A 19,001-nucleotide genomic window follows, 5' to 3' on the forward strand; every position below is an offset into this window, starting at 1 on the left:
TGGAGTGCAGTGGCCGGATCTCGGCTCACTGCAAGCTCCGCCTCCCGGGTTCACGCCATTCTCCTGCCTCAGCCTCCCGAGTAGCTGGGACTACAGGCGCCCGCCACCTCGCCCGGCTAGTTTTTTGTATTTTTTTAGTAGAGACGGGGTTTCACTGTGTTAGCCAGGATGGTCTCGATTTCCTGACCTCGTGATCCGCCCGTCTCGGCCTCCCAAAGTGCTGGGATTACAGGCTTGAGCCACCGCGCCCGGCCGATTTGCTCTTTCTAGAATTATTTTTTCCACCAATTTCCATGGAAAATCAAGTGTGCATAGAAACCATTCCTGACTGGCCATGGTGACTCACACCTGTAATCCCAGCACTTTGGGAGGCCAAGGCGGGTGGATCACTTGGTCAGGAGTTTGAGACCAGCCTGGCCAAGATAGTGATACAAACTTAGCCAGGCGCAGTGGCAGGCGCCTGTAATCCCAGCTACTCAGGGGGCTGAGGCAGGGGAATTGCTTGAGCCCAGGAAGCAGAAGTTGTAGTAAGCCGAGATCGCACCACTGCACTCTAGCCTGGGCGACAGAGCAAGACTCCGTCTCAGAAAAAAAGAAACCATTCCTAACTTCTCCTCTCTCGCCAACTCCCTTTTCACGGAGATCTCTGCCCTGTGTCCAAGATTCTCGGACACAACAGCAGTATCTTTATGATTTTGTATCCTGAATACTGCTGCACTCAAGCTGATGTTCTGCAAATTTGTAACAATCAGTTTCTTTTTTTTTTTTTTAGTTTTTAAATTTTATTTATTTTTTTGAGATGGTGTCTCCCTCTGTCGCCCAGGCTGGGGTGCAGTGGCGCTATCTTGGCTCATTGCAACCTCCACTCCCAGGTTTAAGCAATTCTCTGCCTCAGCCTCCTGAGTAGCTGGGATTACAGGCACGTGCCACCACGCCCGGCTAATTTTTTGTATTTTTAGTAGAGACAGGGTTTCACCATCCTGGCCAGACTGGTCTTGAACTCCTGACCTCATGATCTACCTGCTTTGGCTTCCCAAAGTGCTGGGATTACAGGCGTGAGCCACCACGCCAGGCCAAATTTCGTTTATTTTATTTTATTTTTAAGACCAAGTCTTGCTCTGTTGCCCAGGCTGGAGTGCGGTGGCATGATCTCAGTTCACTGCAACATCTGCTTCCTGGGTTCAAGCAATTCCCCTGCCTCAGCCTCCCGGGTAGCTGGGACTATAGGCCGTCACACCCAGCTACTTTTCATATTTTTGGTAGAGACGGGGTTTCACCATGTTGGCCAGGCTGGTCTCCAACCCCTGACCTCAAATGATCCACCTGCTTTGGCCACCCAAAGTGCTGGATTATAGGCGTGAGCCATAGCGCCCAGCCAATCAGTTTCCTTTAAGACAGCAATCAAGCTTTAAATAAAAGGTAGTGTGTTAGGTCTTGGCCATTGGAAGCTCACTTTTCTCCCCATGACCAGCCCGTTTCATTGCCTTATCTCCTCATGTTTCACTTATTTCAGGCCTTCTTCCTTCATTTCTGTTTCTGACCTAAGGTAGACACAATACTCTTTAAAAAAATTTTTAAACCCTCAGCAGCTACACAAAAACTTTAAAAATTTAAAATTGAGGTAAAATACACATACATAAAATTTACCATCTTAACCTCTTTTTTTTTTTTTTGGAGAGTCTGACTCTGTCACCCAGGCTGGAGTGCAGTGGTGCAATCTCAGCTCACTGCAGCCTCTGCCTCCCGGGTTCCAGAGATTCTCCTGCCTCAACCTCCCAGGTAACTGGGATTACAGGCATGCACCACTACGCCTGGCTAATTGTTGTATTTTTGTAGAGATGGAGTTTCACCATGTTGGCTAGGGTGGTCTTGAACTGCCGACCTCAGGTGATCTGCCCGCTTTGGCCTCCCAAAGTGCTAGGATTACAGGCATGAGTCAACACACCAGGCCTTAGCCATTTTTAAGTGTACAGTTTAGTAGCATTAAGTACCTTCACATTGTTGAGCAACCAGTCTCCAGAACTCTGTTCATCTTGCAAAACTGAAACTCTGTATCCAATAAACACTGGCTCCCCATTTCCTCCTGCCCCCAGCCCATGGTAACCACCATTCTACTTTCTGTCTTTATGAATTCGTAATGGGATACAGCATTGTATGTTTCGGGACTAGCTTATTTCACTTAGCATAATGTCGTCAAGATTCATCCATATTTTAGCACGTATCCGAATTTCTCTCCTCTTTAAAGCTGGAAAATAGTCGTATGTATATACTGCATTTTTGTTTATCATTCATCTGTTGTGGACGTGGGTTGCTTCTACCTTTTGGCTACTGTGAGTAATGCTGCTTTGAACATAGGTGTACAGACATCTCTTCAAAACCCTGCTTTCAATTCTTTTGGCTACATGACCAGAAATGGAATTGCTGGACCATATTTTTTTAAATTTTTCGAGAAACTGCTATAGTGTTTCCTATAGTGGCTGCACCACAGTAGGCACTTCTAAAGTTTCTGCCATGTCCTAGGGGAAAGAATTATTGTACTGTAAACAACATCTAAGGAAAAGAAGTGTATGGCCAAGAATAAACAATTTTCATGCTTTATTGGAAAATGATTAAAATAATTAGGAGCATGGAATTCCTAGAATTGGGAGAGGCATTATAAACCATTTGGTCTACCTCTTTCCTTTACGATGAGTAAACAGAGGTTTGTGGAGGTCAAACAGCCAGTTAAGTAAGGGAAGAACCAGAATTGGCATCCAGAGCTTTCCAATCTTCAACTTATTGCAGGAAAATAATAAGAATTTTCAACTCGAAAAATTATGCGACGAAGAATAAGAACTATTGAGCGGATGATTCGCAACATCCTCTGGGATGTATTTTCTGTGTTTTGTTTTGAGGGCTGTTTGTTAACCTCCCTATACCTTGGTTGACATTGAAACCCTGCCAGTTTTTCTTGATCCCGCCGCTGACTGGGTCCTGGGCATCCTAGGAGATGGAGGGAGAGACAAAGGAAATCAGTCCACAATTAAGATCCACGGGGACTGGAATGAGACCCCCTGCTCGCCTGTGCGCTGGCCGGAGTCGCCAGCGTGCCGCGCGGATTCAGCGCCCTTCTCAGGGCCTCAAAGATCCCAGAGCGCTAGGAGGGTGGTTTGTGGCTCCCTGCAGTCCCCACACCCCGGATCCAAACGACAGAGTTCGGGGACTCACAGGGGCAGCAAGGAGGCACAGCCGCGGAGCCCATGTAACTTCTCCGGCGGGACCGCGCCCAATCTTCCCCGCCGCAGTCGGGGAGCCCCGGGGGCCGCCAAGCGCAGGCTGCGGACCGCGGCGGGCACGTGGGCTCGGCTGCAGCGCTGCGCCAGGCACCGGCTGCTCGGCTCGGCCCAACCTCTCCGCTCCCGCCTCGGCCCCTGCCTCTGAGGAGAGGGTTCCTCCCCCCTTCCACTTTGCACCAGTCCGAGGGAATTTGCGGTCGGTGACGCGCATCCTTAAGAGAGCCACCTGCAGCGCGGGGCGCGCCGCTCCAGGCGGCATCGCAGGGCTGGGCCGGCGCGGCCTGGGGACCCCGGGCTCCGGAGGCCATGCCGGCGTTGGCGCGCGGCGGCGGCCGGCTGCCGCTGCTCGGTAAGGCCCCGCTAGCCCGCTCGCAGCCCCTCGCGGCCCCTCAGCCCCCACCCCGCACTGTGGACCCGGGCGCGCGCCTCCTCTGGCCCAGCCGCCTCGCTCCTCCCCGCGCTCGCTCCTTCCATTGCCTCCCGCGCCCCTCCCCTCTTTCGCGCCCTCCGGACTCGCCCACTACTTGCCTGCGGCCCCGGCTTTTCCCACCCCGCGTCCTCTTCCCTCTTCTCCGACGTCTCTCCTCTGATCCGGTCCGCGGTCCCGAGTGGCGGCCCGGACTTTGCTGACGGCCTCCCCGAGGCGCTGCGCCGCGTCTGGGGCAGCTCGGCCGGCGCGCTCCGGTGCTGGGCCGTCCGTGGGAGTCTGCGGCCACGAGCTCTGCGCCAGGTGGCCAGGGATCGCTCCTGGACCGACCCCTGGATACTGTAGACTCCTGGGTGTCGTCGTTAACTCTTCTTTTGAGGTTTTGATTTATAGAGGGAACTCTGATGGAAAAATGCGTTCGGGTTGTCCCCTAGAGCGAGTCGTCCTCAATAACGATACACCCCAGCCCCGCCGAATTTTGGTTGGATCAGCGAATAGTTTACCTAGGAAATATGCAAACAGATTTATAGATTAAAATACTAGCTGTCTCTTTCTTCTACGCTCTTCTTATCCTGGCATTAAACCCCAGTGGGGTTTTCAAGGACTCTGAGGACTGTCCCCAAAGAATCTGCTGGGTAGCATAGTTATTGAAAAAAAAAAAAAAGCTTCCGATCGGTTCGTGTCAGCTTTCTATTTGAAAAGATGAGAGGACTGAATCGAATTTGGGTTGAAGGCGACAGAGTTCTGGGAGCCCGGGAGCTCCGGTCCCTGTCCTAGGTCTGCAACCTTGGGACTGACACTCACCTCCCCCGGCCTCCGCGTCCTCGTCTGTGCAGTGAGGGAGTCCGTGCGTGTCCCCTTCAGCTCTGAAATGCTAAGACTGTGGTAAATAGAGAAAATACATGCAATATAGAAGTGCAGGAATTATATCCAATAGCTTTTGTTACAAATAATTATGAACTATAAAAAGTAAAAAATGTAAATCAAGTGGAAAAACATTTAAAAATTTTAGTTCTTAAACATTTTAGTTTAGTTCTTAAACATTTATCTTTACTAGTTAGTAAATCTGTAATTTCAAATGAATAGTACAATGTGTTTTTCAGATTCCATTAATGCAAAATGTTAGCTTTCTATTATGTATGATATTAAGTAGTAAGTGCATTTTTCAGAAGCATAATGGGCTTTCTAAAGGTATAACCATCAATACTTGCAACTATATTTAAGCTGCATTGAATTCTTTTATATTTAGGAAAGAATTCAGAAATTTCTATATCTCTCCAGATATTTCTAAATGAAGTATAATTGGCACACAGTAAACATGCACAAATATTAAGAGTACAATTTCATTAGTTTTCATATATGTGTGTGCCCAAATAACCACGATCAGACTGAGATATAAAGCAATTCTAGCTCCAACCTCTCTGTCAGTGCTCCCTCCCCAGGTAGCCACTATTCTGACTTCTGATGCCATAGGTTACTTTTGCCTGTGTTTGAACTTCATGTGAAGCAAACCATCGTCGTGTGCTCTTTTATGTCCAGTTTCTTTTACTCAACTTTATAATAATAAGATTCAACCTTGTTCTCTGTAGCAATGTTTTTTTTTTTTTTTTAATTGCCGGTACCATTCCATGGTATGAATAGATGTTATAATTTATTTTATCCATTCTGTTCTTGAAGCACATGGAAGTTGTTCCAATTTTGTGTAATTATACATAGCACTGCTGTGAACATTGTTTTATGTATGGTGGGCATAAACACCATATATAAAGGATTATGCCCACACATAGAATTCCTGGATCATAGGGAAGGGATATGTTCAGTTTTGATAGATACTGTCAAACAGTTTTCCACAGTGGTTATACCAATTTCCACTCCCACTAGAGTGTATGGCAGTTCCAGTTCTTCACATCTTTGTCAACACTTGCTATTATGGATTTTCTTGAATAAAGAAAGATAAAGTGAGAAGCTTAAACATGAGAACTTTAAAATGGTTAATAGCCTTTAAAATGGCTACTAGCCTTAAAGTCCTTGAATTAGAACATGAGATCCCAATTTCCCTTATATTGTAAACACTACTTTTTTTTTTTTTTTTGAGACTGAGTCTTGCTCTGTCGTGGCGTGATCTCAGCTCACTGCAACCTCTAGCCCCCAGGTTCAAGCAATTCTCTTGCCTCAGCCTCCTGAGCAGCTGGGATTACAGGTGCGTGCCACCATACCCAGCTAATTTTTATATTTTTAGTAGAGACGAGGTTTCACCATGTTGGCCAGGCTGGTCTTGAACTGACCTCAAGCGATCCACCTGCCTCAGCCTCCCAAAGTTCTGGGATTACAGGCGTGAGCCACCATGCCTGGCCATGCCCGGCCTTTTATTCATCATTTATGAATAATGAAGAAGCTTTCCAAGTGGCATTAAAGGAGCGGAACATGTTCCCAATGGGCTTTTCTGCATTGTGTGCTGATATTGGAAAGCGAGAAGTATTTCAATATTTTAGAGCTGTGATACTACCTTTTTCATTAGTGTTAAAAAAAATTCGTATTCAAAGCCTTGAACTGCACATTTGAGTTGCCATCCTTTTCCCTTGTTGCTTATCTTCCTTTATTTGCCTTCTTGGAAACTTCAGCCCAAGGGGGAATGATTCAGGAGAAAGTGGAGGGAAGGGACACTCAGCAAAGCTTGGTTTGGATTGAATGTGAGCCCAGACCTGCCAACCTGACATTAAGGTGCCCTCTGACTCTGATAGTCTAGCTCTATTTTTTGCCATTATATAGGTGTAGATTGGATATTCATTTCTTTTTAGGTACTTCACATCTATCTATAGTAAATTATCCTCTTAGGTTTAATTGTGAACTGCTTGCCTTACATTAAAAATGGGTTAACTTTTTATAACTAAAAAGGCACTTTCAGTAACTCTTAGCTGTTGGTAAAGATTTGTTATTGGATTCTCCTGTTGTTTAAATTGAAAAACAATCAGGCAATGAAATATTAAATGTGAAGGAGGAAGACTTACTTATGTTCCAAGGGAAGACTTCAGATAAGAAAAATGAAGAGAAAACATGCATTAGGAAGAAAAAATCTGTTTTTATTTAAGAAACTTTAATTTAATACCTATTTTTTCCTTCCTTCCTTCCCTCCCTCCCTCCCCCTTCCTTCCTTCCTTCCTCCTTTCCTCCTTTCCTCCTTTCTTTCTTTCTTTCCTTCCTGCCTGCCTGCCTGCCTGCCTGCCTCCCTGCCTCCCTCCCTCCCTCCCTCTCTCTCTCTCTCTCTCTCTCTCTCTCTCTCTCTCTTTCTTTCTTTCTTTCTCAGTCTCCCTTTGTCACTCAGGCTGGAGTGCAGTGGTGTGATCACAGCTCACTGCAGCTTCAACCTGGGCTCAAGCAAGCCTCCCACCTCGGCCTCCTGAGTACCTGGGACCACAGGCACGTGCCACCACACCTGGTTAATTTTTTGAAAAATTTTTTGGTACAGATGAGATCTCACTGTATTGCTCAGGGTAATCTTGAACTCCTGGGCTCAAGTGATCCTCCCAAAGTGCTCGGATTACAGGCGTGAGCCACCATGCCCGACAGAATACCTGTTTCTACTATTTCTTGCTGGGCACAAGGGGTACAAAGTTTAAAGAGATGGGGGAGGGGAACTTGTGTATAAATAACCAATTTTATTCTATTTAAGAAGTGCATGGTCATTGCCTTTCCCCAGGAAAAATATTTCAGTATGCTTTCTTTTAGTTAAACCTTCCAACACAGTTATTATGGTGACTAAATATACATTAAAAATTGCATGAGTCTGGCCGGGCGCGATGGCTCATGCCTGTAATCCCAGCACTTTGGGAGGCTGAGGCGGGCAGATCACTTGAAGAGTTTGAGACCAGTCTGGACAACGTGGTGAAGCCCTGTTTCTACTAAAAGTACAAAAATTAACTGGGCATAGTGGCAGACGCCTGTAATCCCAGCTGCTTGGGAGGCTGAAGTGGGAGAATTGCTTGAGCCCGGGAGGCAGAGGTTACAGTGAGCCAAGATCACACCATTGCACTATACCCTGGGTAACAGAGTGAGATTCTATCTCAAAAAATCAATCAATCAATCAATCAATCAATCAATAATTGCATGCATCAATGAAGGAAGCTTTAGCCAGGTCAGAAAAGGGATCCCAGTTTTTTGCCCCCTTAAACTACTTTTTAAATTTTTTTTGAGACAAGACCTGTCTATCACCCAGGCTGAAGTGCAGTGGTATGGTCTCAGCTCACTGAAACCTCTGCCTTATGGGTTCCAGCAAGCCTCCCACCTCAACCTCCTGAGTCGTGGGACAACAAGCATGCACCACGACACCCTGCTAATTTTTGTATTTTTGGTAGAGATGGGGTTTCACTGTGTTGCCTAGGCTGGTCTTGAACTCCTGAGCTCAAGCAATCCCCCTGCCTCAGCCTCCCAAACTGCTGGGATTACACATGTGAGCCAGTACGCCCAGCCTAAAACTACTTAAAAATGGAGATATAGTACTGTCTTTAATGCTTATGGGAAAGAAAATGCTCTTCCATTTAAAGTAAAAGGAACAAACTGTTCCAAAGTTAAATATGGCCATCTTTTAGGTCTTGGGAAGAAGTGTTTTTCCAAATTGTTCTTTAAACAAAGGTATTGACTACATTTTACTCTGGGAGGGTATTCCTGCTCATTTGAGAAGCCCACAAAATGCCTCGGCTTCAGCAACATATCCACGGTTCTTTGTGTTCCTCTCATCTCATCCTTGCATGACACTTGGCAAGCAGTGTGACAGTAACTAACCCCTATCATTCAAGTTCAAAATTACAGTCTTGCTGCCTCCCCACATACCTACCAGATATTGCCTTAATCTTTGGGCAAATATTTTGATTTGACAAAAAGCAAATAATCTCAGGAGTATTGTATTTTATCATTTTTCTTAACTTTGAAAGGGATCTTGTAGATAATAGGAATAAGAATTTGGAGAGGGGGCTGGGCAAGGTGGCTCATGCCTGTAATCTCAGCACTTTGGGAGGCCAAGGTGGGCGGATCACGAGGTGGAGAGATCAAGACCATCCTGGACAACATGGTAAAACCCTATCTCTACTAAAAATACAAAAATCAGCTGGGTGTGGTGGTGCACGCCCATAGTCCCAGCTACTCAGGAGGCTGAGGCAGGAGAATCGCTTGAACCTGGGAGGTGGAGGTTGCAGTAAGCTGAGATCGTGCCACTGCACTCCAGCCTGGAGACAGAGTGAGACTCCTTCTGAAAGAGAGAAAGAAAGAGAGAGAAAGAGAGAGAGAGAGAGAGAGAGAGAGAGAGATAGGAAGGAAGAGAGAAAGAGAAAGAAAGAAAGAAAAGAACGTGAAGAGGGGAAACTGAAGGGCTGGAAATTGGCTTAGCTTGGTCTTGCCACTGTGCTGTATCCTTTATTCCCTCTGAAACAGCAAATTCTTGTGAACCTCACAGTAGGTGGTTTGTCTGAGTAGAGCTTTTTTGTTTTTTGTTTTTTCTTAAATACCCAGACTGCTCACCTGCAAGCTTTTTGGTTTTTATCAGGAGACTTTGTGATCTTAAGATGTTTTTCTATGATGCCCAGAAAAGCTGTATCCACTTCTCAGGTAGTCATAGTTATGGGGTCAAAGATTTTTCTGTCTTTGGGGAATCTGCGAGTTTTATACCTAAGTGATTTAGTTATTCTTGGTTGATACTTTCTATGGCTGTATTATCAGTGGTTTTGAAGTAATGAAAGCTTTTGTAGAAGTCACTACTGGTTACTAATTTGACTCACGCAATTCTGTTCTTTGAGTACCAACACATGTGAAGGAAATTTTAAAATAAGATAAAGTAGGCAGAGTGCAGTGGTTCACACCTGTATCCCCAGCATTTTGGAAGGCCTAGGCGAGAGGATCACTGGAGCCCAGGAGTTCAAGACCAGCCTGGGCAATACAGGGAGACCTGGTCTCTACAAAAAAATTAAAAAATTAACTGAGCGTAGAGGCACATGCCTGTAGCCTCAGCTACTCAGGAGGCTGAGACAAGAGGATAGCTTGAGCCCAGGAATTTGAGGCTACAGTGAGCTATGACCATGCCACTGTACTCTAACCTGGGTGGCAGAGCAAGATGCTATCTCTAAAAAAAGAAAAAAGAAAGGAAAAAAATATATAAAGTGCACACAGTGTTCTTTTGTGGCCACAGAAATTGCATAAGATCCTAAAAGAGGAACCTTTTTTTTTTTTTAGGTTAAACAGTAAAAATATATATATTTTTTCTGCTGGCATTATAAGGTCAATTGGTAGCCAAGAATCTTTCATAGAATTATTTACAGTCTATGCTAAAGCAGGCTTTAGTGTATAAGATAGTCACTGAATTCAGTCTTCGAATATTTTGTTATTTGATTTATGCTTTTCTTAATGTTTGACATTATATTCTTGGAGGTAATGCCTGTAGATATATTAGGACTAACAACACATTTAGGAAACGTGCTGTTTTCTGTGGCAGGGAATGTCTCTGCACTTAAGTTCCTCATTTGTAAAAAGGAGATAAGCAGTATCTTACTCCTTCATCAGATAATACTTGTAAAGCACAGCTGCACTCTTTGTTAGGCATGTGTTTTGCAGAAAGAAATATATGAAGTCTGAAGAAATTAGGATTTGGAGTCACAAGATTTGCCTCCTTCTCTCCCTCCCTCCCTTCTTTTTTAATTCCCTTCCTCTTTCCCACCCTTCCTCCTTCCATAGATGTTTTTGAGCTCTGTCTATGTCTAGAACCTGTGTTAAATGCTACACAGTACTGTTTCCTGCCCTCAAAGTGTAATGTTAGGGATGTCGGTGGCAGAAGGTCAGACGTATAGAAAGAAATTTGCAGTGGAGTTTTGGAAATATGCACCGTGGCTGAACCTCTAACCCAGACTGAGAAAGTAAAGCAAAGCTTCCAAGAGAAGGTGATGCCAGAGTCATACTGAAAGAGAATTAAGACTTGTCAGAGGAAGAAGAGGGTGAGGATGTTCCAGGTAAATAGGATAGCAAAGAAAAAGGTACAAAAGTAAAAAATATGTCACAGATGGTAAACTATAATTTCATTCTGAGTTGTTGTGACACAATGTATAAGGTCAGCAGGATTAGAGTAACTATCATTTATAAAGTTGTAATTCAGCAAATTATTTAAAGATTTCTAATGAATAGCTTTAAAAAAAGAAAATTTAGGGTTGCCTGAGCATAATGTGTACTGTGTAAGGGATACTTTGGTGATGTGTTAAGTGGTTGGACTTTATCATGTAGACCAAGAGTCTCTGGATGGTTGATCTGATGTGGTGGTCCATGCCTATAGTCCCAGCTACATGGAAGGCTCACTTGAGCCCAAGAGTTCAAGGCCAGCCTGGCCAACATAGCAAGATCCCATTTCTAATTAAAAAAAAAAAAGAGGCCAGGTGTGGTGGCTCACACCTGTAATCCCTGCACTTTGGGAGGCCAAGGTGAGTGGATCACTTGAGCGCAGGAGTTTGAGGCCAGCCTGGGCAACATGGCAAAACTCCATTTCTACAAAAAATATGAAAAAAGTTAGCCAGATGTGCTGACACATGTCTGTAGTCCCAGCTCCTAGGGAGGTTGAGGCAAGAGAATTGCTTGAGTCTGGGATGTGGAGGTTGCAGCGAGCTGAGATCACACCACTGCACTCCAGCCTGGGTGACAGAGTGAGACCCTGTCTCAAAAAGAAAAAAAAAGTAGTCTCTGGATGGATTTTAGGGGGTTTGTTATATCTTCCCTCTGTGTGTGTATGTGTGTGTGAGCATGCTTTTTTTTTTTTTTTTGGAGAGTGAGTTAATTGCTACCTTCAGATTTTCAAAGGAGTCTGTGACTCAAGAAAGAGTGATCACTGCCGTGGGTTCTGGAGGGCTTTAAGCAGAGGTGTGACATGCTCTGATTTGTATTTTAGAAAGACAATTCTGGTGTCTGTGTGGAGGATGAATATGGGGCCAACAGGACTATGCAGGGAAGTTGTTGGCAGTCGTCCAGGCCAGAGATGACAATGAGGGCTTGAATTAGGGCAATGGTGATAGAGACGTGGAGCTGAGAGTTACTTTGAGAATTATCAAGTAGTCAAAATGTTAGCTGAGCGTGGTGGTGTGCACCTGTAAGCCCAGACACTCCGGAGACTGAGGCAGGAGGATCGCTTGAGCCCAGGAGGTTGAGGCTGCAGTTCGCTATGATCCTGCCACTGCACTCCAGCCTGGGTGGTAGAGCGAGACCCTATCTAAAAATAAAAGTCAAAATGTAAGGACTGGCAATTGCCTGGGTAATGGGAAATGAGGGCGAGGGAGGAGTCAAAAATGGCTTCTGGGTTTCTGGATTCTGTGACACTGGAGGTTTTACTACTGAGGAGGATTGGGGGAGAGAGAGGAGAGAGGGAGGTAGGAAGAGGTGGGGCTTAGGGAGGAGAAAGGTGAGTTAAATTTCCCTTTGAATTTAAGGTTCCTGGGGGGGCTATGCAGATACATAGTTAAAGACATAGAAGGTATGAATTAGGAACTTGTTAGCAGATATATATTATTTTATTTTTATTTTTATTTTTTGAGATGGAGTCTCGCTCTGTTGCCCAGGTTGGAGTGCAATGGTGCGATCTCGGCTCACTGCAACCTCCACCTCCCGGGTTCAAGTGATTCTCCTGCCTCAGCCTCCCGAGTAGCTGGGACCACAGGCGTGCTCCACCACTCCTGGCTAATTTTTGTATTTTTAGTAAAGACAGAGTTTCACCATGTTGGCCAGGCTGGTTTCAAACTCCTGACATCAAGGAATCCACCTGCCTTGGCCACCCAAAGTGCTAGGATTACAGGCGTGAGTCACCACGCCCGGCCTATTTTTTATTTTTATAAAGATGAGGTCTCGCTGTGTTTCCCAGGCTGGTCTTGAACGCCTGAGCTCAAGCGATCCTCCCACCCTGGCTTCCCAAAGTGCTGAGATTACAGGCGTTAGCTGCTGCACCCAGCCTCACGAGCAGATAGACAGTAGTTAAAATTACAAGAATTTATAGAGAAAGAACATTGAATGAATGAATTCAGAGAATGAAACCTTAGAGTTGCCCATTCTACTGCCCTCATTTACCACAGGAAGAAAATGGGGCCCAAAGAGGATAAATGAGTTGCTCAAATTCAGTTTTCAAAGCTGATAACTTTCCGAAGAGGGACTTGGAACTTTGGTCTCCAACTCTTTGCCCCACAGAAGACAGCTTGAAACTAAAGTGTCTTGACATCCTCTGGTTTGTTTCATAATGTGTAAACCCACAACTCTTTGACGTTTTAGATTAATGTCAACTTTTTGTTTTTACTTACCCCCACCCCCATCCCAGTACTGTCCCTTCAAAGTGTACCACTTTGAGAGCTCTTTTTCAGTTCCAAAGTTGTCCTGACTGCTCAGAATGTGTTTGGAACTGGATTCTGGGAATTTCCATTACGGTTTTAGAATGAATTTTTGGAAAGAACCTTAATATTGATGGTGGCAAATTTCCTTTGGCTTTTTTTTTTTTTTTTGAGGAGGGTGAGTGGGGGAACAGGTCTCACTCTGTCACCCAGGCTGGAGTGCAGTGGCATGATCTTGGCTCTCTGCAGGCTTCACTTCCTGGACTTCAGTGATCCTCCCACCTCAACCTCCTGAGTAATTGAGACCACAGGTGTGCACCACCACACCAGGCTAATTTTTGTATTTTTGGTAGAGGTGGGGCTTGGCCATGTTAGCCAGTCAGGTCTCGAACTCCTGAGCTCAAGTGATCCTCCTGCCTCGGCCTCCCAAAGTGCTGGGATTACAAGTGTGAGCCACCGCGCCTGGCCAGCTTTTTAAAAAGTCAGGTTTATTGAGGTACAATTTTCATACAGTAAATTTCATCCTCTTTAGTATGCAGTTCTATGAGTTTAAGAAACAAATACAGTCATGGAACTGCCACCACTATCAAGACATAGACATTTCCATTCCCCTTAAAAGTTCCATCATGGCAGTTCGCAGTGGCTCATGCCTGTAATCCCAACACTTTGGGAGGCTGAGGCAGGCAGATCAGGAGGTCAGGAGTTCAAGACCAGCTTGGCCATCATGGTGAAACCCTGTGTCTACTAAAAATACAAAATATTAGCTGGGCATGGTGGTGTGTGCCTGTAATCCCAGCTACTTGGGAGGCTGAGGCAAGAGAATAATTTGAACCTGGGAGGCGGAGGTTGCAGTGAGCTGAGATTGTGCCACCGCACTTCAGCCTGGGTGACACAGAGAGACTCCGTCTAAAAAAAAAAAGTTCCCTCAGGGCGGGGTACAGTGGCTCAAGTCTGTAATCCCAGCATTTTGGGAGGCTGTGGTGGGCAGATTATTTGAAGTCAGGAATTTGAGACCAGCCTGGCCAATGTGGTGAAACCTCATCTCTACTAAAAAAAAAAAAAAAAATACAAAGCTTAGCGGGGGCATGGTAGCAGGTGCCTTTAATCCCAGTTACTCGGGAGGCTGAGGCAGGAGAATTGCTTGAATGCTGGAGGCAGAGGTTGCAGTGAGTGGAGATCACGCCACTGCACTCCAGCCTGGGTGACACAGCAAGACTCCATCTCAAAAAAAAAGAGAAAATTCCTCATGCTCTTTTGTAGTCAACCCTGATCCCTACAGCAAGCCCCTCACAACCAGTACTCTCTTTCCTGTTTTCGTTTTCCCCTTTATAGAATGTCATGTAAGTGGAATCTTTTGATATGTGGCCTTTGAGTGTGTTTATTTCCCATAGCAGAATTATCAGATTTATCTGATCAGATGATTGTTACGTGTATCAGTTATTTTTTCTTTTTGGTGCTGAGTAGTATCCTATTGTATGGATAGCCCTCAGTTTATTCATTAACCAGCGACTGGTCATTTGTTTGCTTCCAGTTTTTGGCAATGATGAATAAAACAGCTATAAATATTTGAATGCAGGTGTTTTTGGTAAGCATAGGTTTTCATTTCTTTTGGGTAAATACCTCAGAGTGGTGTTGTATTGCTGCACTGGATGCTAAGTGAATGTTTAACTTCATGAGAAACTGCCAAACTGTTTTTCAAAGTGATTGTACCATTTGTCATTTACCCCAACAATGTGTGAGAATTGCATTTGCTCAAGGTCATCGTCAGCATGTGGTATTGTCAGTTTTTTGGTTTGGGTTTTTAACCATTCTAATAGCGGTGTAGCAATGTGTTACTGTGGCTTACATTTGCATTTCCCTAGTGACTAATGATGTTAAGCATCTTTTCATGAGTTTAATTGTCATCCTATATTTTGTTTGGTGAAGTGTCTCCCAAAGTCTTTTGCCCATTTTTAAAATTGGAGTGTTTGTTTTATTATTATTGGTTTTAAGGGTTCTTTGCATATTATGGATACAAGTCCTTTTTGTTTTTCTTTTTTTTTTTTTTTTTGAGACGGAGTGTCGCTCTGTCACCCAGGCTGGAGTGCAGTGGCCGGATCTCAGCTCACTGCAACCTCCGCCTCTGGGGTTCATGCCATTCTCCTGCCTCAGCCTCCCGAGTAGCTGGGACTACAGGTGCCCGCCACCTCGCCCGGCTAGTTTTTTGTATTTTTTAGTAGAGACGGGGTTTCACTGTGTTAGCCAGGATGGTCTCGATCTCCTGACCTCGTGATCCACCCGTTTCGGCCTCCCAAAGTGCTGGGATTACAGGCTTGAGCCACCGCGCCCGGCCACAAATCCTTTTTCACATGTGTATCATCAAAATATTTTCTCCAGTCTGTGGCTTGTCTTTTCATTTTTTAAGAATGTTTTCTGGGCTGGGAGCGCTGGCTCACGCCTGTAATCCCAGCACTTTGGGAGGCTGAGGCAGGCGGATCACCAGGTCAGGAGTTCGAGACCAGCCTGGCCAACATAGTGAAACTCCGTCTTTACTAAAATACAAAAAATTAGCTGGGTGTGGTGGCAGGTACCTGTAATCCCAGCTATTCAAGAGGCTGAGGCAGGAGAATCGCTTGAACTCGGGAGGTGGAGGTTGCAGTGAGCCAAGACCACACCATTGTATGCCAGCCCAGGTGACAGTGTTAGACTGTCTCCAAAAAAAAAAAAAAAAAAAAAAAGATTTTCTGATGGCTCACACCTGTAATCCCAGCACTTTGGGAGGCTGAGGCAGGTGGATTACCTGAGGTCAGGAGTTCAAGACCAGCCTGGCCAACATGGCAAAACCCTGTCTCTACTAAAAATATGAAAATTAGCCAGGCATGGTGGTGTGCACCTGTAATTCCAGCTACTTGGGAGGCTGAGGCGTGAGAATTGCCTGAACCTGGGAGGCGGAGGTTGCAGTGAGCTGAGATTGTGCCACTGCACTCCAACCTGGGCGACTGAGTGAGACTGTGTCTCAAAAATAAATAAATAAATAAAAGAATGTTTTCTGAGGAGGAAATGTTTTTCATTTTGGTGAAGTCCACAAGTGGAAAAAAATTAACTCTAGACTGAGCACTGCTCCGATCCCACCTAACCCAGCTTAAGTGCAAGACATGAAAGAACAGAGTGCTCACCATACATTTAATTGTATCCCAGAAAAAAGTTCAAGAATATTTAACAGAAGACAAAAACATCTGGCACCAGGTAAAATTCACAATGTCTGACACCCAGTTATAAATTTACTAGACAAGCCTGACCAACATGGCAACAAGAACAAGAACAAGAACAAGAAAACAAAGAACAAACAAAGAACAAGAAAAATTTAACTTAAGGAGAAAAATCAGTCACCCAAAAGGGACCCAGAAATGACATCAAATGTGGAATTAGTGGGCAAGAAAATTAAAACTGTTATTATAACAATATTGCATATATTTCTGAATGAGGAAAGATTGTACATATTAAAAAGAGACATAGTAAATATAACAAATTACCCAAATTGAACGTCTAAGGATGAAAACTCAGTTACACTGGAGAGGATTAGTGACAGATTAAACACTGTAGGAGGAAAGATTAGTGGACTTTCCTCTGAATGAGGAAAGATTGTACATGTTAAGAAGAGACATAGTAAATATAACAAATTACCCAAGTTGAACTTCTAAGGATGAAAACTCAGTTACACTGGAGAGGATTAGTGACAGATTAAACATTGTAGGAGAAAAGATTAGTGGACTTGGAGGCATAGCAGCAGAAAATATCCAAAATGAACAGAGCAAAAAAGACCAAATAACATGAACAGAGAATTAGGGAGGTACAGAACTTCAGGTGGTCAAATATACATGTAATTAGAGTCCCTAAAGGAGAGAATTGGGGAAGGAAGATGACAGTAAGGACATTTCAAAAATAATGGAGGAAAATTGTCAAACCAGATAAAAATGATATACCTATGGGTTCAAGAAGCCCAGTGAAACTCAAGCACATGACTCATGAAAACTACAAAAGGCTCATTATCATCAAATTGGTTAAAGCCAGAGACTAAGAGAAAATCTTAAAAGCATCCAGATAAAAAAGACACATTCATTTGGCAGACTTCTTGTCATGAACTCTGTAAGTCAAAAGACAGTGAAGAAACATTGCAACATCTTTAAAGAACTGAAGGATGCTTTGGGAGGCTGAGGCAGGAGGATTGCTTGAAGCCAGGAGTTCAAGACCAGCCTGGGCAACATAGCAATCCACTGTCTCTACAAAAAATAAAAGAATTAGCCAGGTATGATGGTATGACCTTGTAGTCAAAGCTACTTCAGAGGCTGAGGTGGAAGGATTGTTAGAGCCCAGGAGTTCAAGGCTGCAGTGAACTATGATCATGCTGCTGCACTTCAACCTGGACAACAGAGCAAAACTAATAATATACATGTGTGGTTCTATATATAAAAAAAAAAAATCATCTTTCAAAAATGAAGAGAAACAAATAGTCTTTCAGATGTACAAAAACTGAAAGAAACAATCACTCCAGACTGGCATAATAGGAACTTTTTTTTTTTTTTTTTTTGAGACAGAGTCTTGCTCTGTCTCCCAGGCTAGAGTGCAGTGGCATGATCTTGGCTCACTGCAAGCTCCACCTCCTGGTTTCTCGCCATTCTCCTGCCCAACTATAGGTTCCCAACACCACGCGCAGCTAATTTTTCATATTTTTAGTAAAGACAGGGTTTCACAGTGTTAGCCAGGATGGTCTCAATCTCCTGACCTTGTGATCCACCCGCCTTGGCCTCCCAAAGTGCTGGGATTACAGGCGTGAGCCACCATGCCCAGCCTAATAGGAACTGTTAAAGAAAGTTCTTCAGACAGCTGGGCATGGTAGTTCATGCCTGCAATCCTAGCACTTTGGGAGGCCAAGGTGGGCAAATCCCTTGATGTCAGGAGTTCAAGACCAGCCTGGCCAGCATGGTGGAACTCTATCTCTACTAAAAATACAAAAATTAGCTGGATTTGATCATGCAAGCTTGTAATCCCAGCTACTCAGGAGGCTGAGGCAGGAGTATTGCTTGAACCTGGGAGATATAGGTTGAAGTGAGCAAAGATTTCACCACTGCACTCTAGTGTAAGTGACAGAGCAAACTCCATTTCAAACACACACACACACACACACACACACACACACACGTTCTTCAGACAGATGGAATATAATACAGAATAAAAATCTGGATTTACACAAAGAAATAAAAAATAGTGGGAATGGAAACTATTGAGTAAGTATAGCCTTTTTTTCTTATTGTTTAAATCTCTTTAAAAGATAATTGACTGTTTAAAGCAATAATAATAATAATGTCTTGTGGGGTTTATAACTTATGTAGAAGTATAGTGTATGTCAGCAATACCTCAAAGCCTGAAAGAAATGAAATGGAAATATGCCAGCGTAAGGTTCTAGTATTAGATATGAAGTAATATAACATCACTTAAAGGTAGACTGTGTTATGGTAAACATGTAATACTATGAACCTTAAACCAACTACCAAAACAAAACAAAGCATTATAGCTAATAATCCACAAAAGGAAATAAAGTGGAATCATTTTTTAAAAAGCTCAGTTATTCCCCAAGGAGGCAGAAGAAAGAGAAGAAGGGAATAAAAAACAGATGGGACAAATGGAAAACAAAGAACAATATAGTGGATTTAAATCTAATCATGTGAATACTTTCTGTAAATTAAAATGATCTAAATATCATGATTAAAAGGCAGAAATTTCAGATTTGGCTAAAGAAAAGTAAGACCCAGCTATATGCATCATAAATGAAACCAGTTCTGGATATGTTTTTATAATGTAATTTTTTATTTAAAGAAGGGGTCTTGCCATGTTACCTAGACTGGTCTCAAACTCCTGGGCTCAAGTGATCTGCCCACATTGGCCTCCCAAGGTGCTGGGTTTACAGGTGTGAGCCACCATGCCCAGCCC

General features: G+C 44.0%; 1 protein-coding gene across 1 annotated transcript in view; it reads left to right on the forward strand.

Moving 5' to 3' along the window:
• The first annotated feature begins 3,504 nt into the window (after window positions 1-3,504).
• FLT3 (fms related receptor tyrosine kinase 3) overlaps window positions 3,505-19,001 on the forward strand; it is a 107,176-nt gene continuing 91,679 nt past the window's right edge. Inside the window, exon 1 of the mRNA XM_033236495.1 lies at window positions 3,505-3,624. Coding sequence (XP_033092386.1) covers window positions 3,582-3,624 — 43 coding nt within the window. The 5' untranslated portion in view covers window positions 3,505-3,581. The remainder of the gene's footprint in view (window positions 3,625-19,001) is intronic.

The sequence above is a fragment of the Trachypithecus francoisi genome, unplaced genomic scaffold (genome assembly GCF_009764315.1).
Source record: "Trachypithecus francoisi isolate TF-2019V2 unplaced genomic scaffold, Tfra_2.0 Contig01461, whole genome shotgun sequence".
Classification (NCBI taxonomy): domain Eukaryota; kingdom Metazoa; phylum Chordata; class Mammalia; order Primates; family Cercopithecidae; genus Trachypithecus; species Trachypithecus francoisi.